Source organism: Hypanus sabinus, chromosome 4, assembly GCF_030144855.1.
Source record: "Hypanus sabinus isolate sHypSab1 chromosome 4, sHypSab1.hap1, whole genome shotgun sequence".
Lineage (NCBI taxonomy): Eukaryota > Metazoa > Chordata > Chondrichthyes > Myliobatiformes > Dasyatidae > Hypanus > Hypanus sabinus.
The window spans coordinates 168333729-168357965 of record NC_082709.1 but is presented as its reverse complement, the minus strand read 5'-3'; the positions used below and the strand labels follow the sequence as shown (position 1 = coordinate 168357965).

The following is a 24237-nucleotide window of genomic DNA, read 5'->3' as shown; positions in this document are numbered from 1 at the left end:
GCACCTCCTTCAGTAGACATGTATCTCCACCCCATCACCCAAGCTCAGAGGTACAAATTGTAGATTCTTTTTTTTAAATTTTAGAATCAGAATCAGGTTTATTATCACCGGCATGTGACATGAAATTTGTTAACTTAACAGCAGCAGTTCAATGCAATACATAATCTAGCAGAGAGAGAAAAAAAAACAATAAAAATACCATAATAATAAGTAAATCAATTACATATATTGAATAGATTATTAAAAATGTGCAAAACAGAAATACTGTATACGGGTTTTCCCCACTATCCGAAGGTAGAGCGTTCCTATGAAACCTTTTGTAAGCCGAAATGGCGTAAAGTGAAGAAGCAATTACTATTAATTTATATGGGAAAAGTTTTGAGCATTCCCAGACCCAAAAAATAACCTACCAAATCATACCAAATAACACATAAAACCTAACTAAAAGATGCCGACTAAAGGAGAACACTTTGCTACTAGCAGAACCAATAGTAACATCGGCAGCTTTCAAGATTCTTTCTCTCTGCGTGTAAGTAGTATGAATGGTGGACACAGGCAAGTTCAACGCACGCACAATGTCTTTATTTCGTTCACCATGATCGAAACGCTTAATTATGTCCAGTTTTACTCTAAGCGTAACACCCTTACAAGCTCTCTTGGGCTTTTCTGATACCTTGGGACACATCTTGCTAACGGATGCACAAAATAAATCAAGATAAAGCACAGATGCAGTAACGGCTCGCTGCAAAACAAACGCTGAACACTATTTTCGCTTTTTGCCTTTTTTCGTAAAAGCGAAAATTCTCTTCAGATTTCTTTCGGTTAGCGAAAACAGGTACTAATGTAGGTCTTTCGTAAAAGCAAAATTGTTTAAAGCAAACTTTCAAAAAGTGGGGGATACCTGTGTTAAAAAAAGTGAGGTAATGTCCAAAACTTCAAAGTCCATTTAGGAATCGGATGGCAGAGGGGAAGGAGCTGTTCCTGAATCACTGAGTGTGTGCCTTCAGGCTTCTGTACCTCCTACCTGATAGTAACAGTGAGAAAAGGGCATGCCATGGGTCCTGGAGGTCTTTAATAATGGACACTGTCTTTCTGAGACACCGTTCCCTGAAGATGTCTGGGGTGCTTTGTAGGCTAGTGCCCACAATGGAGCTGACTAGATTTACAATCTTCTGCAGCTTCTTTCAGTCCTGTGCAGTAGCCCCTCCATACCAGACAGTGATGCAGCCTGTCAGAATGCTCTCCACGGTACAACCATCTTTGAGTGTATTTGTTGATGTGCCAAATCTCTTCAAACTCCTAATAAAGTATAGCTGCTGTCTTGCCTTCTGTATGACTACATCGATATGTTGGGACCAGGTTAGATCCTCTGAGATGTTGACACCCAGGAACTTGAAGCTGCTCACTCTCTCCACTTCTGATCCCTCTATGAGGATTGGTATGTGTTCCTTCGTCTGACCCTTCCTGTAGTCCACAATTAGCTCTTTCGTCTTACTGATGTTGAGTGCCAGGTTGTGGCTGCGGCAACATTCCACTAGTTGGCATATCTCACTCACCTACATCCTCTTGTCACCACCTGAAATTCTACCAACAATGGTTGTATCGTCAGCAAATTTATAGATGGCATTTAAGCTAAGTCTAGCCACACAATCATGTGTATATAGACAGTAGAGCAGTGGGCTAAGCACACACCCGAGGTGCACCAGTGTTGATCGTCAGTGAAGGTGATATGTTATCACCAATCCACACAGACTGTGGTCTTCCGGTTAGGAAGTTGAGGATCCAATTACAGAGGGAGGTACAGAGGCCCAGGTTCTGCAACTTCTGGCTTGACTAACTGAGTCTGCACTGAGGTTTGAAAGAAAATGTGCCACATTTCTTGACTGATGAGATTTCCTGTGAGCTTCATGAGTGTATAATGGGTGGGAAAGTTGGGCAGACATACCAGAGTGGACTCTTGATGTTGAGAGTTCAGGAGGAAGTGGGAGATGAAGTTTATGCCCTATAATTATTGTGCTTTTTGCCAAAAGACTAGGATTTGAGTTATGCCCTTTCCTCTGCATACCTGATCTGTTCACTCGCTCTGTTGTGTCCCTCTCAAAACTTCGATTACTATAAGGCAATGAGTTCAATAGATGTCTTGCTCGGGAGTGGTGGGGGGGGGGGGCAAGTTGACTGAAGCCGCTGTGTTTCTAATAACGTCAGCACACGTTTATTTGGATGACATCATTTAAGCATGAATTTGGCGAGAATTCAATCATTTCAGTTTGGGGTTGTTCGCGCATCAGCCATCTTATTGATGTCAGCGTGTGAGACGATGCTTGCAAGCCGGCCCCAACATGTAAGGACATGGACATGGACGTGTAAGGACATGGTGTGCTGGTTTGTTCACATAACCAACTTTTGATGTAATTGTGATAAATAAATGAATCTGAATTATTGGTAACTAAGACTTCAGGAGCCACAAATGCAAATTTTGTCCTTTTAGTTAATATTCAGTTAGACAAAAGCAAAATACTTCAGTTGTGCAGAATCTGAAATAAAAATGGGAAATGCTGAAAATAGTAGGTCAGGTAATGTCAGTGGAGAGAGGCAGAATTAACATGAATTCACAATGGGGGGAAATGTTTCGAGAGGCCTAGAAAGGCCTAGATAGAGTGGACATGAAGAGGACGTTTCCAATAGAGCCTAGGACCAGAGAGCACAGCCTCAAAATAGAAGGATGTCCCTTTAGAACAGAGATGTGGAGGAATTTCTTTAGCCAGAGGGCAGTGAATCTATGGAATTCATTGCCACAGAGGGCTGTGCAGGCCAAGTCATTGGGTATATTTAAAATGGAGATGAATAGGTTTTGATTAGTAAGGGTGTCAAAGGTTATGGGGAGAAGGTGGGAGAATGGGGTTGAGATGGAAAATAAATTGGCCATAGCAGAATGTTGGAGTAAGTATGATGCACCATCAATAACTCACACTGAGATGTAAGGCGAGATATCGGCTTTTATTGACTGGAAGAAGGAACCAGGAGTGAGTGTCCATCATACTATGTCCTGGAGACTGAGGCCGAGCGTCAGGCCTCAGATCGCCTTTATACAGGGGCCTGTGGGAGGAGCCACAGGAGCAGTCAGCAGGGGCGTGTCCAGACAGGCACATAGTTCACCACAGTGAGTATGATGAACCAAATGGCCTAATTCTGCTCTGTGTTTTATGGAGCACCAGAGGTTGGTGGGGTTGGGAGTGGAAGGTGGCAGAAGAGGAGGAAAGAACAAAATGGAAGATTAGTGGGGCTGCAGGGACCAAGTTAAATTAAGTGAGAAAAGTGATGAGAGAATGAGGTGATTTAGAGTGGTGATAGCTTGATGGGAGGTGTTTAATTATCCAAAGCTGTTAGAGGAATGTGAAGTGCAGGAAACCTGGTCCTGAGTGTTGAGAATGCAGAGCTAAACTGTGATCATTGGGATTCCTCTATTCTGAATTCTGCACTTTCTTTGTCTGACACAGGGTGACAGTGGTGGCCCTCTAGCAATCCAGCAGAACTCCATCTGGTGGTTAGTAGGTTCCACAAGTTGGGGTTACGGATGTGGCAGAGAAAACAAACCAGGAGTATACATGAAGATCGCATCGGTTCGGAGGTGGATTTACCTGCAAATGAAGGCAAGTAATGACTGACAATTAAAGGCAAATTTCTAGTATCTTCACAAAAGTTTGGTTTGAGCAAAGATGTAGCTTCATGCGTTATCGGATCCCTTTTCGTGGGACACCAAAGTGATCACTTTGGAAAGCAGGCCCTGAGTGTTGGCAGGCTATTTGGCCAAAGGTGAAGATGAGAGTAGGTAGTGGCAAAAAATCTTGTTCTGTCTAACCTTGCCCTAATGCAATGACCCACACAGTCGAAATTCCAAAACAAAACACCTTTGGTAGAGTTTTGTGAACAGGCCTCATATTAGATTATGAGACAGGAACAGAATTAGGCCATTCAGCCCATCAAGTCTGCTCTGCCATTCTATCATGGCTAATTTATTATCCCTATCAACCACATTCTCTTACCTTCTCCCTGATACGTTTGTCACCCTTACTAATTATGAAACTATCAAACTCCTCTTTAAATATACCGAATATTTCGGCCTTCACAGCCATCCGTGGCAATAAGTTCACAGATTCACCATCCTCTGGCTAAAGAAATTCCTCATTGTCTCTGTTTTAAAAGGAAGTTCTCTAACCTGAGGGTGCGCCCTCTGGTCTTCAGAGAGCCACTGTGGGAAATGCCTTCTCTATCTAGAGCTTTCAATATTTCAAAACAAGGTTTCAGTGAGATCCCCTCCCCACTCTTCTAAACTCCAATGAGTACAGACTCCCAGCCTTCAAATGCTTTGTTTTCCTGAGCAAAAGTTCACTGCTTGACAAGTGAACCATTGTCCATAATGCTACTTCAGGTCCTCCCTAAAACAATTGGTCAGCTGGATTAAAATGTGTTTTCTTTGAAAGTGTGCTATTCCTACTTCAATAGATACAGTAACTGGGGATTAAAAACATCACAGCTATTGCACCCCAGCTGTTGATCATTGAGAAGGGTGTTGGATATTAACGGGCATCCCCACCCCTGTCGCCACAGCCCAGCTGCTTAAAAGCCTGTTGTAGAGAGGAAGGGTGAGTAGGAAACAGCAAACTTGTGCACCGAGACAACCTCCCCCCCACACCCCACGCGATTGTCTGTCTTGGAGTTCTTTCTATGGCTATATTGCTATATTTCTACACCATTTCTGGTTGGTGCGACTGTAACGAAACGCAGTTTCCCTCGGGATCAATAAAGTATGTCTGTCTGTCTGATTCTCCAATCCTACCCTGATGATGGAAGGTTTGAGATGCATATCATAAAAATAATAATCAAAATACAGATTTGTCAATGGAATCAACAGTTAAATTTGTTGGTACCTTGGGCAATGTGAAATAAGCCTTTTAGATATCTTGTACAATGGATGTTCTGTACAAAGCATCAGGATTTAAATCTAGAGGCTCTGATTTATGGAGACTGCAGATTCTGAAATCTGGAGCAACTAGAAGAACTCGGTGGCAGTGAACGACCAGCCAAAGGTGACATCCTCCAGACGGTTCACAAAACTACTTCTTTCACATCTTTTTTTAAAAAATGTGGTTCTGCTACTTTTCAAGCTTGTGATCTACATTTTGGTGGTGTGTTTTTGGGCCGATTGAGCAATCTGGCGCTTTGCTGTCTCTGAGGGTGTTTGTTGAGGTTTCGAGTGAAGTGCGCAGCCTTGAGGTCAAGAAGCCTAGAGACTCCATGACACTCCATGATAGATTCCATTCCTCACCGACCTCGCCAGTTAAAGTGTCGAGGAAGACTGAAATCGTTGAGATGTGAGTGAAAGGAGCGCCACCTACAGGCCTCTCGCTCGCTGCTGCTTGAGGAAGATGTCTGCATTCAAATGGTCTCTCACCCTCTCCCTTTCCTCTTTCTGGAGGACTGTGCTGGAGGCCTGAGTCTTGGGCAAGTTTTAATTGATGCAATTTGTGGAATGGACTCTGTATTTCGTGTTATGATGAGTATCTCGTTTCTGGTTGCTCCTTTTTTACGCTATTTTGGCTGATTTTGATTGGGGTGGCCTGCTAATAATGATGACACAGCACTAGATTGAAATAAAAACATAGAAACATAGAAAACCTACAGCACAATACAGGCCCTTCAGCCCACAATGCTGTGCCGAACATGTACTTACTTTAGACATTACCTAGGGTTACCCATAGCCCTCTATTTTTCTAAGCTCCATGTACCTATCCAGGAGTCTCTTAAAAGATTAAGAGACTTTTTGCCTCCACCACTGTTGTTGGCAGCCCATTCCACACACTCACCACACTCTGCATAAAAATTTACCCTTGACATCTCCGCTGTATCTCTGTACCGACTGAACTGAATTTGCCTGGACCCTTGATTTTGTGTTTTATATTGTGTTTTTCACTCACTTTTCTTTCTTTTTTACTGTTTGCATGATTTTCGGGGGGGTTTTTTTGCACACAGGGGGAGGGGTGGGGTGGGTTTGATGTTTTCCCTTGAATGGGTTCCAGGGTTTTCTATGTTTCATGGCTGTCTGTGGGAAGACGAATCCCAGGGTGGTATATTGCACATACACTTTGATAATAAATGTACTTTGAATCTTTAAAGAATTGCTCTGTTGCAGGAACTGCTTTTTGTTGTCCCCACCTGCCACCTCCCAGCATCTACCATTATCTCCACCCTTCCATTTCCTACCTGACTTCATTTTCCCTTCGCACTTGGGTCCACCTACCTCTAGCCCCATACCTCCTCCACCTCTTTCTATGGGCTATCTCCCCTTTACTCCTTCAGTCCAGTAGAAGGGTCTTATGAACATTTCAGACCAAGACTGTGTCGAAGAAGGCTCTCAACCCAAAATGTCGACTGTTGACTCTTTTTCAAAGATGATGCCTGACCTGCTGAGATCCTCCGGCATTTTGTGTGTGTTGCCTTCTTTCGTAATTGCCAGATATTAATCTTTGCTTATACTGATTTAAAAAAATAAGGATTGAGGAGGTTTAAACTGCGCAGTGTGTTCATTGTTCTCAGCCTCCAACGATTGTGTGGGTCTGCTCACCACTAACTTCCTGTGAGGCTCCACAGCATATTAAAATGTCTCAGTGTAAACTCTATGCCACAGGAATGGAATCCTGCAATGTGACAGAAGCCGTCTTTGCCATCATGTGTGGGCCATTTTATAACACGCAAAAGCCAAATCAGGGTTCGGCTAGGAACCTCACCCCAGCAAATGAAATCAGGCTTTGTCGCTCTCTGTAATCTCAACTAGACTTCCCCCCCCCCCCCCCACTGAGTTTGGCTGAGACTAGAACTAGAGGCCATGGGTTAAGGGTGAAAGGTGAAATGCTTAAGGGCAACATGAGGAGGAGTCTTCATTCAGAGTGCCAAGTACTGCCTGCAGAGGTGGGTACAGGTTCTCCTATAATTAAGAGAAATTTGGATAGGTACAAGGACAGGAGGGGTATGGAGGGCTATGGTTTGGGTGCAAGCCAATTGGACTAGATGGGCTAAAGGATCTTTGCTAGAGGGTTCTATGATTCAGCTCCATATCCCTCCACACCTTCAATTCTAACCTTTGTGCAACACCACTAATATTCCTGCTCCTCCCCCACCAAATTTACACTTGTTCTCTATTTGTCTGTCCTGTACATGTTCTTTTCACCCCATCTCTTTGACAAATGACTCCCCTTTTATCTTCTTTTGTGGTTGTGTTACATATCTAATTATTTATTTATTTATTTATTTATTTGCAGCTCAGAAAAGGCCCTTTCAGCCATGCCCCCCCCCCAGCAACCTCTAGTTTAATCCTAGCCTAATCGTGGGACAATTTACAACCAATACATCTTTGGACTGTGGGAGGAAACCAGAGCATCCGGAGGAAATCTACACAGTCACGGGGAGAACATACAATCTCCTCACAGGCTGTGGTGAGAAATGAACCTGGGTCGACTGTACTGTAAAGTGTTGTGCTAGCCACTACACTACCATACTGCTCCACTGATTATACTCCAGTAAAGGACCTTCACTACACCAAGAACTTGGTAAATTCAAGATGCTATAACTGGAGCTATCATATTTATAATGGGAAAAAGCACAAAAATGTAGCTTTTGAAAATCTGAAATAAAATCAGGAAATGCTGAAAAATTCAGCAGATCTGGTAACTTCTGAAGAAAGAGAATCCGAGTTGATGTTTCAGATCAATAATTTTTCATCAGAACTGGACATAACTGTTAAGAATTCCCGAATGAGGCTTTAAATGACCACTTCCAGGAATTTGTTTTATTTTGGTCTAAAATGGCATTTCAGAAATGAGAGTGATCTCTTCAATATTTCAAAACTCTCATGGGCTGATTGATGACTTGACTTAAATGTTTTTATATTGTGGCATGTTTTCAACTTCCCATGTGATTGTCTAATTTCAGAAATATTGATGAAGGCTGTTAGTTCCGGAAGCATATCTCAGATACGTTATCCCATTTCCAAAGTATCTGGCTTCCTTGGCGATGCACACGTCTCCTTACCCAGCTCTGAAAGATCCACTGCGTGCGATCTAACTTTGTGCTAAGCTTAAGGATTCAAGAGTGAATAAGAATCTCCTTATTTATCTGACGTGATCAAATTACAACCGGTGCATCTTTCAGTACATCAGATGACCAACTGGATTGGTCTAATTACTGATTTGAGTCAAACCCAGCGTCACCAGATTGAATAAAGTAATAAAGTACAGTTGATGTAAAAGTCATTATAACAAAAAATAGACTCCATTGTCCAAATTGTATTTTGAATTGAATTGATTTTTATTTCTTACATCCTTCACATACATGAGTAAGGATCTTTACGTTACGTCTCCATCTAAATGTGCAATCATATAGAACAGTATGGTACTAGAGAGGCTATTCAACTATTTATTTATTGGTAAACAGCGTGAAAAGGTCCTTTCAGATCTTAAAGCCGCGCAGCCCAGCATTACCCGAACTTAATCCCAGCCTAATCACGGGACAGTTTACAAGGACGAATTAACCCATTAATCAGTACATCTTTGGACTGTGGGAGGAAACCAGAGCACCTGGAGGAAACCCATGCTGCCCACGTTGTGCCTTATTGATCATAATTAATACTAAACGTCCTCCTGCATATAATCCTTATCCCTCCATCCCATTCATACTGATGCGTCTAATTAAAAACCTCTTAAAACGAACCAAACTGCCTGCTTACACTAATATCTCTGGATAACCTATCCAGATGCTCTCACTCCACTAGTAAAAAGTGCTTGCCCCTCAAGTTGCCTTTATACATCACCCCCATCCAACCTGAAAGGCATGTTCTCTGTTTGACATTTCTACCCTAGGGAAAAGATTCTGGTTGTCTACCCCAGTTATACTTCAACTTTAAGAACCTCTATCGACCCCTGATACTCTGGGGGAGAACAACCCAGGCTTGTGCAATCTTTCTCTACAGCTTAGACACTAATCCAGGCAGATAAATCTCTCCTGCCCCCCTCACCTAATTCTTCCCACAGTGGGGTGACCAGAACTTCATTCAATTTTCTATGAGTGGCCTAACTAAAGTTTTATATAGCTGCTGTATGACTTCCTTACTCTCATTCTCAGCACCCAACCAATGGAGGCAAACATGCCATATACATTCATACCACTTTATTAAGTAAAGTGCTTGTTAACACAAATATCTAATCAGCCAATCACCTGGCATAAAAGCATGCAGACATGGTCAAGAAGTTCAGTTGTTGTTCAGATCAAACATCAGAAAGTGGGGAAGAAATGTGAACTAAATTATTCTGACCATGGAATGACTGATGGTGCCAGGTGGGGTCCTTCGAGTATCCCAGGAACTGCTGATCTTCCGGGATTTTTGCACACAGCTGTCTCTAGAATTCACAGAGAATGTTTTTTTAAAAAATAAAACACAACCAGTGAGCAGCAGTTCTATGGACAAAATCTCCTTGTTAATGAGAGGGGTCAGAGGAGAATGGCCAGAATATATCAAGCTGACAGGAAGATGACAGTAACTCAAATAACCACGTTACAACAGTGGTGTGCTAAAGAGCACCTCCGAATGCATAGCATGTCAAGCCTTGAAGTGGATGGGCCACAGCAGCAGAAGACCACGACCAAACACTCAGTGGCCACTTTATTAGGTACAGGAGGAGGTTAATAAAGTGGCCACTGAGTGTATATTCAGTTGTATTCCTTGATAATCCTTTAATCCAGTTTTGGTCCCCTAATCTGAGGAAAGACATTCTTGCCATAGAAGGAGTACAGAGAAGGTTCACCAGATTGATTCCTGGGATGGCAGGACTTTCATATGAAGAAAGACTGGATCGACTAGGCTTATGCTCACTGGAATTTAGAAGATTGAGGGGGGATCTTATTGAAACGTATAAAATTCTAAAGGAGTGGGACAGACTAGATGCAGGAAGCTTGTTTCCAATGTTGGGGAAGTCCAGAATGAGGGGTCACAGTTTAAGGATAAAGGGGAAGCCTTTTAGGACTGAGATGAGGAAAAACTTCTTCACACAGAGAGTGGTGAATCTGTGGAATTCTCTGCCACAGGAAACAGTTGAAGTCGGTTCATTGGCTATATTTAAGAGGAAGTTAGATATGGCCCTTGTGGCTAAAGGGATCAGGGGGGTATGGAGAGAAAGCAGGTACAGGATTCTGAGTTGGATGATCAGCCATGATCATACTAAATGGCGGTGCAGGCTTGAAGGGCTGAATAGCCTACTCCTGCACCTATTTTCTATGTTTCTATGTTTCGAAACTGTTCACAACTCTACAAATGTTGATACTGTCCACAAACTCACTAACCCACTCATCTGTATTTTCATCCAGTCATTGATGTGCATCACAAAGAGGTTCCGGCACTGACCCTTTATCACATGTGCATCTAAACATAGTGAAATGTATCGTTTGCATTAACAACCAACACATTCAAGGATGTGCTGGGGACAAACCGCAAGATGTTACCACACATTGTGGTGCCATCACTCTAGGCTCACAATGTTGAGGAGAACAATACAAGCAAAGCAACAACGCAACAACAAAACAAGACGATGACAAAACAAGGTCCTATTCCACCCTTCCACCCAAACAAACCCTCATATGCAGACAGCCCTCCAACCCCAGGTCAAGTCACCTCAGGTTCTTAGCCCTAGTCTCGCTGATGAGTACTTAAATTTTAAGAACATCAAAGGTTATGGGGATAAGATACGAGAATGAGAAGGAAAATTAATAAGTTATGATGGAGTGCTGGAGCAGACTTGATGGCCTGAATGGCCTAATTCTCTTCCTATGTCTTCTGGTCTCACTCAGCCTTTGGGCCTCTACCTCTAGACCCACTAATTTTGGTCTTTGAACTTCAGGTTCTCTACCTCTGGACTCACCAAACTGGATTTTAGCCTTCTGCTCCAGCTATAGTCATGTTACCAATCCTTTTGAAGCACGTTCAGAAAAGCACTGGGCACAGACCTCTAGCCGGAACAACAGCCTTCCACCCATGTTCGATAAGTAAAGCAGTTCTGAATCTAAACTAGCAATTCATCCTGAATAGACCCACCCATGACAGACCTGATCAAATGCTGCAAACCTTTCTCCTCAGTAAATACGAACAAAGTACTCATTTAGTACCTCAGACACTCGATATCACTCCTCCTTTATCCTTGAGTGGACACTCCTTGGCCTGAATTGTCCAGTTTCTTAATAAACATAAAATTCTATAGAATTCTTGTTGATTCTGCTCGCCAAGGACATCTCATTGCTTCTTTTAACTTCCCTATTTGCCTGCTTGGCCACCTTTCTCATACCTTTATATTCTAGAAGGGCCAGTCTGAATTTAGCTTCCTAAACCCTGGGTGTGATTCTTCTTCTTCCTGAAAAGTAGATAAGTCACTTGGACCAGATGGACTACACCTCAGTGTTCCAAAACAGGTGGCTGAAGTGTTTGTAGAGACATTAGTAATGATCTTTCAAGAATCATTAGATTGTGGAATACTTCCTGAGGACTGGAAAATTGAAATTGTCACTTCACTCTTTAAGAAGGGGGGGAGGCAGGAGAAAGGAAATTATAGACCAGTTAGCCTGATCTTTGTGGTTTGGAAGATGTTGGAATCTATCATTAAGGATGAAGTCTCTGGGTTCTTGAAGGCATACGACAAAATAAGCAATGTCAGCATGGTTGCCTTAAGGGGAAATCTTGCCTGACAAATCTGTTAGAGTTCTTTGAGAAAATAACAAGCAGAATAGACAAAGGAGAATTGGCGGATGTTGTGTCCTTGGATTTTCAGAAGGTCTTTGACAAGGTATCACACTTGACGCTGCTCAACAAGATAAAAGTGCATGGTATTACATGAAAGATACTAGCATGGATAGAAGATTGGCCGATTGGGCTTAATAACCATAAAGATCAGGTTGTGATCTATTAACCAATGTGACTGGTGGGGTGGCAGGCTAGAAGGTCAAGATGGCCTTTCCCTGCCTGTCTGTACTTTTTGTATTCCTGCTTAAACTTTCACTGTCCTGACCATTCCAAAAGAGACTGATTATTTGTCAGTTTTCTAAAAGGGGTGATTTTAGTGCAAGTGGCACTGTTGGTTTAATAATTGGTAAAATGGAAAATAATAAGTAACAAAAGGTGGAGAAGGAAACAACTTATAACTCAGTTCATTTCCTGCCTTCGGCCATGTTAGTGATTCCCACCACTACCGAACTGATTAAGGGGTAAGGGTGAACTACTGGCTCAAAGCCTGGTTTCAATTTCTGAACTCTAATCAATGGTCTTAGTATCTGTAAGGGAAGAGTTAAGTTTGTTTCCTCCTTGGTATATGCTAAAACATGCAACTAAGAGGGAAGTTCAAAGACAAAATGATGTGAGTCTGGAATCTAAGAATGTTTTGAGAAAGTACAAAAGAACCAGTCCACAGGAATACTTTGCAAATTTAGTGGTGAGCACCAGTCTATAGCTTAGAGATGTGCACGAAGGCATGTCTTTGAGATTATATACTAGTGAAGAATGTTTTCCTCCTTAGAAACCTGTTTCTGGGCTGAAGGTCATAAGCAATATGAAGGTAAAGCTAGGAGATGAAAAAGTGCCTGTGCAAAAAGATATTGGATTTTTGAAGGGTATCAAAGGGGGCAATTTTGTTGTGAAAGTGGGGATCTTCTCTTAAGTGGTGTCAGAGGGAGTTGGTGAGGCACAGAGAACTTCAAGAGTGATAGTGAACTTGACCTTCCACACCAAGCGAAGAAACAGCAGTCTGTGCATGGCTTCAGCCTCGCTCACTTCAGGGGTAGTGATCGCTGGATTTGCTGCCTGTTCCACACACCAGTGAAGGCGAGATGAACGTGTGATACGGCAGATTAACATGTGTCTTAAGAATTGGTGCAGGGGTTAGGATCTCTTCTGGGGAAGGTATAATTGGTACAAAAAGAATGGGTTCCATCTGGATTGGAAAGGGACCAATATCCTTGTGGACAGGTTTGCTTCAGATGTTGGGGAGGGTTTAAACTAAATTGGCAACGAGATGGGAACCTGAGTGATCGGTCAGATGAGGGAACAGTTGGTGTAAAGGTAGACGCAAAACGCAGAGAGACTGTGAGGGTAGGCAGTAGATAGGACGTACAGGTTAGTGTTGAAAAGTATTCACCTTAATGTGAGGAGTATCAGGAACAAGTATGATGAACTTAGATTACTACATGGAACTACGGCAGAAATGCGGCAAATGTTCAGGGAATATTTGCGTGGCGTTCTGCATAGATATGTACCAATGAGACAGGGAAAGGATGGTAGGGTACAGGAACCATAGTGCACAAAGGCTATTGAAAACCTATTCAAGAAGAAATGAAAAGCTTACAAAAGTTAAAAGAAAAAACTAGGTAATGAGAGAGATCTAGAAGATTATAAGGCTAGCAGGTAGGAGATCAAGCATGAAATTAGGAGATCCAGAGGGGCCATGAGAAGGCATTGGAGAACAGGATTAAGGAAAACCCAAAGCATTCTACAAGTATGTGAAGAGCAAGAGGATAAGACGTGCGATAATAGGACCAATCAAGTGTGACAATGGAAAAGTGTGTATGGAAATGGAGGATATAGCTCAGGTACTTAATGAATACTTTGCTTCAGTATTCACTATGGAAAAGGATCTTGGCGATTTTAGGGATGAATTACAGCGGCTTGAAAAGCTTGAGCATATAGACAGTAAGAAAGAGGATGTGCTGGAGCTTTTGGAAAGCATCAAGTTGGATAAGTCACCAGGACAGGATGAGATGTACCCCAGGCTACTGTGGGAGGTGAGGGAGGAGATTGCTGAGCCTCTGGCAATGATCTTTGCATCATCAATGGGGACAGAGGAGGTTCTGGAGGATTGGAGGGTTTCAGATGTTGTTCCCCTATTCAAGAAAGGGAGTAACGATAGCCGAGGAAATTATAGACCAGTGTGTCTTACATCAGTGGTTGGTAAGTTGATGGAAAAGATCCTAAGCAGGATATATGAACTTTTAGAGAGGCAAAATATGATTAGGTACAGTCAACACGGCTTTATCAAGGGCAGGTTGTGCCTTACAAGCCGGATAGAATTTTTTGAGGATGTGACTAAACACATTGATAAAATTACAGCAATAGATCTAGTGTATATGGATTTCAGCAAGGCATTTGATAAGGTACCCCATGCAAGGCTTTTTGAGAAAGTAAGGAGGCATGGGATCCAATGGAACATTGATCTGTGGATCCAGAACTGGCTTGCCCACAGAAGGCAAAGAGTGGTTGTAGATGGGTCATATTCTGCATGGAGGTCGGTGACCAGTGGTGTGCCTCAGGGATCTGTTCTGGGACCTCTTCTCTTCGTGATTTTTATAAATGACCTGGATGAGGAAGTGGAGGGATCGGTTAGTAAGTTTGCTGATGACACAAAGGTTGGGCGTGTTGTGGATAGTGTGGAGGGCTGTCAGAGGTTACAGCAGGACATTGATAGGATGCAAAACTGGGCTGAGAAGTGGCAGATGGAGTTCAATGCAGATAAGTGTGAGGTGGTTCATTTTAGTAGGTCAAATAGACAGGCAGACAGACATACTTTATTGATCCCGAGGGAAATTGGGTTTCATTACAGCCGCACCAACCAAGAACAGTGAAGAAATATAGCAATATAAAACCATAAATAATTAAATAATAAGTTAATCATGCCAAGTGGAAATAAATCCAGGACCAGCCTACTGGCTCAGGGTGTCTAACACTCTGAGGGAGGAGTTGTAAAGTTTGATGGCCACAGGTAGGAATCTGGGTGGAATGAGTCTCTGGTTGAATGTACTCCTGTGCCTACCCAGTACATTATGGAGTGGATGGGAGTCATTGTCCAAGATGGCATGCAACTTGGACAGCATCCTCTTTTCAGACACCACTGTCAGAGAGTCCAGTTCCACCCCCACAACATCAATGGCTTTACGAATGAGTTTGTTGATTCTGTTGGTGTCTACTACCCTCAGCCTGCTGCCCCAGCACACAACAGCAAACATGATAGCACTGGCCACCACAGCCTCGTAGAACATCCTCAGCATCGTCCGGCAGATGATAAAGGACCTCAGTCTCCTCAGGAAATAGAGATGGCTCTGACCGTTCTTGTAGACAGCCTCAGTGTTCTTTGATCAGTCCAGTTTATTGTCCATTCGTATCCCCAGGTATTTGTAATCCTCCACCATGTCCACACTGACCCCTTGGATGGAAACAGGGGTCACCAGTGCACCCCTCATACAATCTCTTCTCCCTCCTGCCGTCTGGGAAAAGGCTCCGAAGCATTCAGGCTCTCACAACCAGACTATGTAACAGTTTCTTCCCCCAAGCTATCAAACTCCTCAATACCCAAAGCCTAGACTGACACCTTGCCCTATTGTCCTGTTTATTATTTATTGTAATACCTGCACTGTTTTTGTGCACTTTATGCAGTCCTGGGTAGGTCTGTAGTCCAGTGTAGTTTCTCTGTGTTTTTTTTATGTAGTTCAGTCTAGTTTTTGTTCTGTGTCATGTAACACCATGGTCCTGAAAAATGTTGTCTGACCCGGATCTGGGCCGTACCTTCCAAATATCTGGACCTGACTTGCACTAGCATACTTTCCCTTTTCTATTTTCTAATTATGATTTATAATTTAAATTTTTATTATATTTACTTTGATTTGTACTTCAGGGAGCACGAAGCACAGAAGCAAATATCACTGTGATGATTGTACGCTCTAGTATCAATTGTTTGGTGACAGTAAAATATTTGTATTTGTCATTTTTACTATGTACTGTACCAGCAGTTATGGTCGAAATGACAATAAAAATGACGACTTGATTGTTTGCTTCCACCCATTTGCTCCTTCATTATGAAGAGCTTGCCTTTCAAGGACACGGCCAGATAATGAGTTCATGTCACTGGTGCAGGCTTTGGACAAAGGGTAGGCTGGTTCAGAAAAGGCTGTTGTCACTGAAGTGTAAAAGGGCCTATGGAACCGAAGAGAGTGTATACACTCAGAGTTAGGTGCACCTGCTTGTTAAAGCAAATACCTAATCAGCCAGTCATGTGGCTACAACACAATGCATGCAGACATGATCAAAGGTTTCATTTGTTGTTCAGACCAAACATCAGAATGGTGTAGAAATGTGATTTACGACAGGTGATTGATAAGTTTGTGGCCTGTGGTAGGAGGCGTCAATTTTAGAAAACCTACCACATTAATTTTTCACCATAGTCCCCTCCTACATTTACACACTTAGTCCAGCGGTCACAGAGCATACGGATCTTGGACCTCCAGAAAGTGTCCACAGCACAGGTGGTTGCTAAGTTCGTGGCCTAAGGCAGAAAGAGATGAGTTATACAGCTCTCTTTACACGCACATGCAATTCAACTCTTTGAGTGATTATGCAGAAAGTTTCAAGTTAATAATATAACTCATCAGAGGTAGTAAGTTCATGGCCTAAGGTAGAAGGAGATGAGTTATTAACCAGACTTTCTTCTGAAAGTGTTGATCTGGAAATTTATGCATGACAGTCTCTAGGGTTTACAGGGAATGGTGTGAAAGACAAATTGTGGGTAAAAAAGTAAGCCCTGTAAATGAGAGAGGTCAGAGGAGAACGGACAGATTGGTTCAAGCTAACAGGAAGGTGACAGAAACTCACATAACAGTGGTGGGCAGAAGATGATCTCTGAATGCACAACACATCGAACCTTGAAGTGGATGGGTTACAGCAGCGGGGGACCACGCCGGGTTCCACTTCTGTACCTAATAAAGTGATCACTGATTATATGTATCTGAGAAGATTGTATAGAAAAATCAACTTTTGTTAGATCCTAGATTCCTCTAGGGCAGGGGGTCGGCAACCCGCGGCTCCGGAGCAGCATGCGACTCTTTCATCTCTGTGCTGCGGCTCCCCGTGGTTTGTTAGTTTTTGAAATGTAATTCGAAATTTGAAGATTATGGTGATCTTGTACAATCTGAAAACTTTGCGGAGACACCGTTTCCTGGCACATCCGAACCGGCTCACAATTAGCCACCGTTCCGGCTAAGGGAGATAGCCTACGGGGGTTTGTGAGTACGTGTCTTTTGGAGCATCCGCGCCCATGGGGACGGGTTGAGGGAGGCTTTAAAGCAAGGCTGTTTAGTTCGAATAAAGTTACCTTTGACTGCAGTGTCTTTATTTTAGCGCTGCGTGTAGCACACCGCTACAACGTGTTTTTTTATCGCTATTAATATACATCACCACTGCCAATGCCTGACACCCACCAGTGCGCGCTTTCTTTTAATTCTTCGATCCAAGGTAGGCTAACTATGGAGTAACCTTCAACCCAATGTCTTTTTTTCAGAGTTCAAAATGTTTTTGTTGCATGCAGAAATGTAATTTCGTTTTCTCTGCAGGAGTTCATCAATTTCATAAATGAAACACATTATAGTTTGTTTATACATAGCATAAAGGCAAAAAAAAACCATTGTATGCAGTGTTATTTCATTTTAAATGTCAAACGGGTTTTGTGGCTCCCAGTGTTTTCTTTTCTGTGGGAAATGGGTCCATATTGGCTCTTTCAGTGGTAAACGTTGCCGACCCCTGCTCTAGGGTCTAACTGAATTGTCACCACTTTTGTATCGTTTGGGGGTTATAACTCCAGGACGGTTTCAGCCTCATAGTTGCATGTTTTAATCCATGCCTGCTGGTCACAGAAGTGTGATAATTTGGCGAGTCCTGTTCACTTATTTATTGAGATAGGTCCTTCTGGCCTGCGTGAGCTGTGCCGCCCAGCAACCCCTGATTTAATCCAAGTTTAATCACAGGACAATTTACAATGACCAATTAATCTACCAACTGGTAGATATTTGTATTGTGGGAGGAAGCATACACAATTTACAAAGAGATCGTAAAAATTCCTTACAGCGGCGGCAATTGAACCCGGGTCACTGGTACTGTACAGTACTGGTACTATAATAACATTGCTGGTTCTCCTGAATTATCGAATTTCCTCTAAATATGGGAAAGTAGCCTTCAGAAATTGAAGTATTGAATTAGTTAGGGTGTTAAGTTGAAGATGTATTGGATGTTGATGAGGCCGAATTAAGAGTATTGTGTGTAGTTCCAGTCACCCACCTACAGGAAAGTTACCAATAAGATTTTAAAGAGTGCAGAGAAAATTTACAAGGATGTAACTGAGACTTGAGGGACTGAGTTCTCGGGAAAGGTTGAATAGGTTTGTACTTTACTTCCTCTAGCACAGGAGAGTGAGGGGAAATTTGACAGAGTTATTCAGAATTGAGGGGTATAGATGGGGTGAATGTAAGCAGGCTTTTTCCACTGAGGTTGTGTGAGACTAGAACTGGAGGTCATGAGTTAAGAGTGAAAGGTGAAAAGTGGAAGGGAAACGGGGCGGAACTTCCTCATTCAGAGCATGGTGACAGTGTGCAATCACCTGCCAATGGATATGGTGCAGGCAGGTTTGATTTCAGCATTTAAGCGAAACTTAGATGAGTACATGGATGGGAGAGGTATGGAGGGCTATAGTTCGGGTCAATGGGACAGGCAGATTAATGGTTCAGCACAGACTAGATGTACTGAAGGTCCTGTTTCTGTGGCGTATTGTTCTGGGACTCTATGGTAATATGAAATAGGAACTACAAGAACACATGCACGATTTACCAGTTTTTGTGACGCAGTGTCCCAGTGGATGATAAATGATTCTGTTTTAAGTTGTATGACTTGAAGTACTGCTGTACATTTGTTGGATTTAAAGGATTTCAGTGATGAGTGTCCACTTAATATGTTCTGGCTCATTGGAAGGGAGCTATGACAATTTGATTCAGTACTTTTTTTTCCTGGATGGTTAGATAATTCCTCCAGCCAGCCATGTGGTTTTGATTAACTGAAATATTTCAGAGAATTTTGGAAGCAGACAATGCTCAAATGGAAGCAATGAAGTTCAGATGGCAGTGGAGTGAAACCCTTAATCCCAAACAACTATTCGACAATTCATTAGTTTATTTAAAGTGTTTAGTACCTGAACTAACAATCTCAGGCAGATTATTTTGTCAAAAACATTGAACCATTGCACAGGGATAGAGTGAGAATTTCTCCAGATAATTGTATTCGGGATCTACAGAGGTCTGCATTTTAATCAAAGGAAGCGATGTTGATAATTCAGTAACCATCCCAGGTCTTCATTACCACCTCACTGTGTCTCCTATGTGAGAGGAATTGTTAAATTAATTAGTACTCTGGAGAATTCCTCTCACTGAACAGAAATAACAGAATTCTGGACTTTTTTTTCCAAAATGGCTTTTGTATTCTATAAGAATATTTTGCTGAATCTCTCCTTTTATATTCTATTTCAACTTTTGAGTTATGTACTTATATTGTTTTTGCACTAAAACAAAACCTTTTTTTCTGGTTTGGGTTACTAGTAGGATTGGCAAGGAGAAAGCATATGGATTTTTTTCTCCATCCCTAGTTTCTATTAGGCAGTATTTTAAAATTGAGTATTTATCAAATATAGGCCAGATATTGTATATAGCATACGTACACAACGCTGGAAGAACTCAACAGGCCAGGCAGCCTCCGTGAGAAAAGAGTAGCCAACGTTTCAGGCCAAGACCCTTCATCAGGAATGGGGGAAGAGAGGGCCAAAGCCCAGTAATAGAGACAGGGGAGGGGGTAGGGCCTAGAGGCGCCAGGTGGAGAACCAATCAGAGGAAAGATAAGGGAGAGGGGGAGGGGATAAGCTTGAAAGAACTGTAGAGATAAAGAAGCAGAAAGTTGAAAGGGGAGAGAGGCAGAGAGGGACTTGGAATAGGGGAAGGGGGAGGGGGAGGGAATTACCAGAAATTGGAGAATTCAATGTTCATACCACCAGGCTGGAGGCTACCCAGACGGTAGATGAGGTGTTGCTCCTCCAACCTGAGTTTGGCCTCATCATGGCAGTAGAGGAGGCCATGTATGGACATATCTAGATGGGAATGAGGGGCAGAGTTGAAGTGGGTGGCAACCGGGAGGTCCTGTTTATTGTGATGGACGGAGCGTAGGTGCTCGACGAAGCGGTCACATAATCTGCGTCGGGTCTCGCCGATGAAGAGGAGGCCGCACCGGGAGCATCGGATGCAATAGACGACTCCAGCAGACTCACAAGTGAAGTGTTGCCTCACCTGGAAGGACAGTCTGGGGCCTGGAATGGTGGTAAGGGGGAAGGTGTGGGGACAGGTGTAGCATTTGTGCTTGCAGGGATTTTTGTGTTAAAGGACCTCAGTCTCCTCAGGAATATGATGGAATATAATATATAGTATTAATGGTAAGACTCTTAGCAATGTGGGGGATCAAAAGGATCTTGGGGTCCAAGTCCATAGGACGCTCAAAGCTGCTGCGCAGGTTGACTGTGGTTAAGAAGGCATACGGTGTATTGGCCTTTATCAATCGTGGGATTGAGTTTAAGAGTCGAGAGGTAATGTTACAACTATATAGGACCCTGGTCAGATCCCACTTGGAGTACCCTGCTCAGTTCTGATCACCTCACTACAGGAAGGATATGGAAATTATAAAAAGGGTGCAGATGAGATTTACAAGGTGGCTGCCTGGATCAGGGAGCATGTCTTATGAAAATAGGTTGAGTGAACTTGACCTTTTCTCTTTGGAGCGACAGAGGATGAGAGATGACCTGATAGAGGTGAATAAGATGATGAGAGGCATTGATTGTGTGGATAGTCAGAGGCTTTTTTCTCCCTCAGAGCTGAAATGGCTATCACGAGAGGCACAGGTTTAAAGTGCTTAGAAGTAGGTACAGAGATGTCAGAGGTAAGTTTTTTTTTTAATGCAGAGAGTGGTGAGTGCGTGGAATGAGCTGCCGGCGATGGTGATGGAGGCAGATACGATAGTGTCTTTTAAGTGACTCCTGGATAGATACATGAAGTTTATAAAAATAGAGAGCTATGGGGAACCCTAGGTAATTTCTAAAGTAAGTACATGTTCAGCACAGCGTTGTGGGCCAAAGGACCTGTATTGTACTGTAGTTTTTCTACGTTTCTATGAACACAAGTTATTCCAGTGATGCAAGCTCAGAGTTCTAACTAGGAAAAGTGGTTCTGGATGGAGAGTGGCAAGAGGTTAATTGGTGATGGAGTACAGAGATATGACATTAGTCATTAACTCATAGGTCCAACCACATCGCTTCTTCATCTGGCACAGCAGATACACTCCATAGGAACGCAAAAGACAATTGACAGATTCCCCCAGCGGTGGAGGAATCCAAAGTTCAGGGCACAGGTTTGACAAATGTTTGAAAAAAATGCATGTCATGTCTGAATATAAATCCTGGATCAGTGGAAAAGTGACAACATTTAAGTGCTCCTGCCCCACCTGGTCTATTTTTACCTGTTCAAGTGGACTACATTTCTTTACTGGTGTCAAGGATACTCAGATGGATTGGTAATAATGGACAAGTTGGATAGACTTGATGGGTCTATCAAGATGGACAGATGGATGGGTGGATTGACAGACACACGCAAAAAATTCTGACAAAAGACTACATTCTTAGATGACGATTACCGTGTCACTTGACTGTGATCAAGGTACACATTTCACTAGGCATGTCTGTCTGTCAGGCATTATGTCATCTGATGAACATTGAATGGTCCTTCCATTGTCCACATCAAAGTCATCAGGACAAGTTGAATGAATGAAGGGGATCATCAAACAATTGCTGACTAAGTATCTGAGGTAGGTGTGCCTTGGCCTATGCCTTGTGCAGCATCAGAGCAATTTCAAACAGGAAGTCCATTCAAAGTAGTAACAGGCATCCAATGTCACTGCCAAGAACCCTTGATCACAAAGAAGCTGGTATACACATTATGGCAGACAGCTTCATTCACTATTGTGTGTCCAGTCTGCTTGTCAACACGTTTCTGCTGCTTGGAGTGATCCAGCAGAAGGAGAATGTACCCTGATGCCTGGTGAATGGGTCCTGCTTAAAAAACTGTGGGAGAAACCACTGATGGGAAGTTCCTTACCAAGTACAGCAAATTATCAACTCAGCAGTGAAAATAGAATGTAAAAATAATTGGTAACCAGTGAGGACAACAAGCACCGTGGTTAACATGCTCGTAACCTCTGACACAATGCCTGTGCTGCTTGACCAAATCACTAACAAACCAGAAAACTTCAAGTCAACAACTGCTCGACATTATGAAATTTATTTCAATATTATTTGTTATTGTATTTTTGCCAGTTTTCTCTACACACAAAGTGTTAATTGAGATGACTTTTTCTGTGAGTATCGCATGAATTTGCTAATGTTGTTTATGCCTCTGGCTGTGGGCTATGTCAATATATTCTGCACATTTCAAAATATTCACCAAAGCCAAGCATTCCTGCGGATCCAGAGTGAATATCTGTCTTCTTTATTAAGCATTTGAGTAATGTTAACATTGTTTTATCATAATTTACATCTCTTTTAGTTGTTTAAGACATTATTAATAGAATACAGTAGTTCAAACTCATGTCCGTGCACATATGAATCTGTCTAATCATGACATAATCCTATGAATACTTTGAATATACTGTATACCTTTTGACATTTCATAACGTTTTTGATTATTTTATACTTAACATAGATACCACAAGTTCTTCAGCCTCTGAATTTTCAGAAGTAATGTTTCTGAATGTGCGACTTAGAACCAAACACAGGGACTGTTAGAGTAGACTGTCTAATATTTTTTATTTTCTTCGTATCTTAACAATTAATTACATGGTTGAATTTTATATAACTACTATTATACATGTAACTGTTTAGCATGTTTGCTGGTGACAGCAGTACGTCAATGTGGTTGTTCAGTGAGTTCCCTTGTAGTTACATTTGTATTATTCTGGAAAACTCTGGAAGCTTCTCTGGTGTTGCATTACTTGAATAGGGGCTATCTGATTGGCTGACTCATCTGCAAATTTGAATGGAATGTTTCTTATCTACGGACTATAAAAAGAGCTGACCACATGGCAGTTCCTTTTTCCTTTTGCACCTCTCCTTTCTGCTCCATTTACTGTTTTCAATTTTCTTTGTTTTCTTAAAACATAAAACGATAATGACGCAACAAGTTTTGTGTCTCTTTCCTGACTTCTGAAAGAACCTTCGATTAAAAATATCAGAATCCAACAAGCCTCAAGTATCCTTATTAGTCCACTTTAGTTCAAATCTAGAGAATGACATAGATTCGACAAAGAACTTTCAATTATTCCAATGTGAAACTGAACTTGCCTCCTGATACTAATAAGATCAAATAAATCAAAAAAATTCATGAAAATAAAGAAATTAACACATGGAAAAGGACAGTGAGCAAATAGTGGGTTAGAGTGGTTAAAGTTCAAAGTATATTTATTATCAAAGCAGATATGCAGTATACAACCCTGGGATTTGTCTTCCCACAGACAGCCACGAAACAAAAAGATTATGGAACCCATTCAAAGAAAAATCAAACACTCAACGCACACTCACAAAAAAGGAACAAATCTTGCAAATGAGTAAAAAGCACAATACAAAACCTGAAACCACAGAGTAACTGCTGACAACACACACAAAGTGCTGGTAGAACACAGCAGGCTAGGCAGCATCTATAGGAACGTCAACATTGCTTCTCCCTAGCCTGCTGTGTTCTACCAGCATTTTGTGTGTGTTGTTGTTTGAATTTCCAGTATCTGCAGATTTCATCAAGTAACTGCTGATGCTGTTTATGCCTCTAGACATAAAGTATGTTAATAAGAATAATATGTCAATATGTTAATAAATATATTGAGAGATTAATTGAAAATAACTCTCCATCGTTTACCTGAATTGCTTATGGCCTTTCCTTCATGATAGTATTATCACCCAGTGATATTTGGAAAAAGATATCTTTCTGGCCTCTGCACTTAACAATCACGTAACCCTTACTCATCCCCACCACCAAATTCTTCACAATGTCCACCACCAAATTCTTCTGTTCCTTTGTCAACCAGATCAGGTTTAGTTAAAATGCCTTCAGAAGTCCAAAATTTCTGAATATTAAATTAAAAATATTATTGGAACAATTTAACTTGTAACATAGGAAATACAGAAGATAAAAGTGATACAGGTTCCACAAAAAAAATTGGGGGTAAATTTCCTTCCAAGTTGTTAATTCAAAGCATCAGATAGA

The 24237-nt window shown here is 42.0% G+C and overlaps 1 protein-coding gene across 1 annotated transcript in view; it reads left to right on the top strand.

Annotated features, from left to right (window-relative positions):
* The window catches only part of LOC132393469 (transmembrane protease serine 2-like), a 68326-nt gene extending 60028 nt beyond the window's left edge, over positions 1–8298 (top strand). The window contains exons 8-9 of the mRNA XM_059968743.1: positions 3498–3650; positions 7317–8298. Coding sequence (XP_059824726.1) covers positions 3498–3650; positions 7317–7379 — 216 coding nt within the window. The 3' untranslated portion in view covers positions 7380–8298. The remainder of the gene's footprint in view (positions 1–3497; positions 3651–7316) is intronic.
* Positions 8299–24237: the final 15939 nt, after the last annotated feature.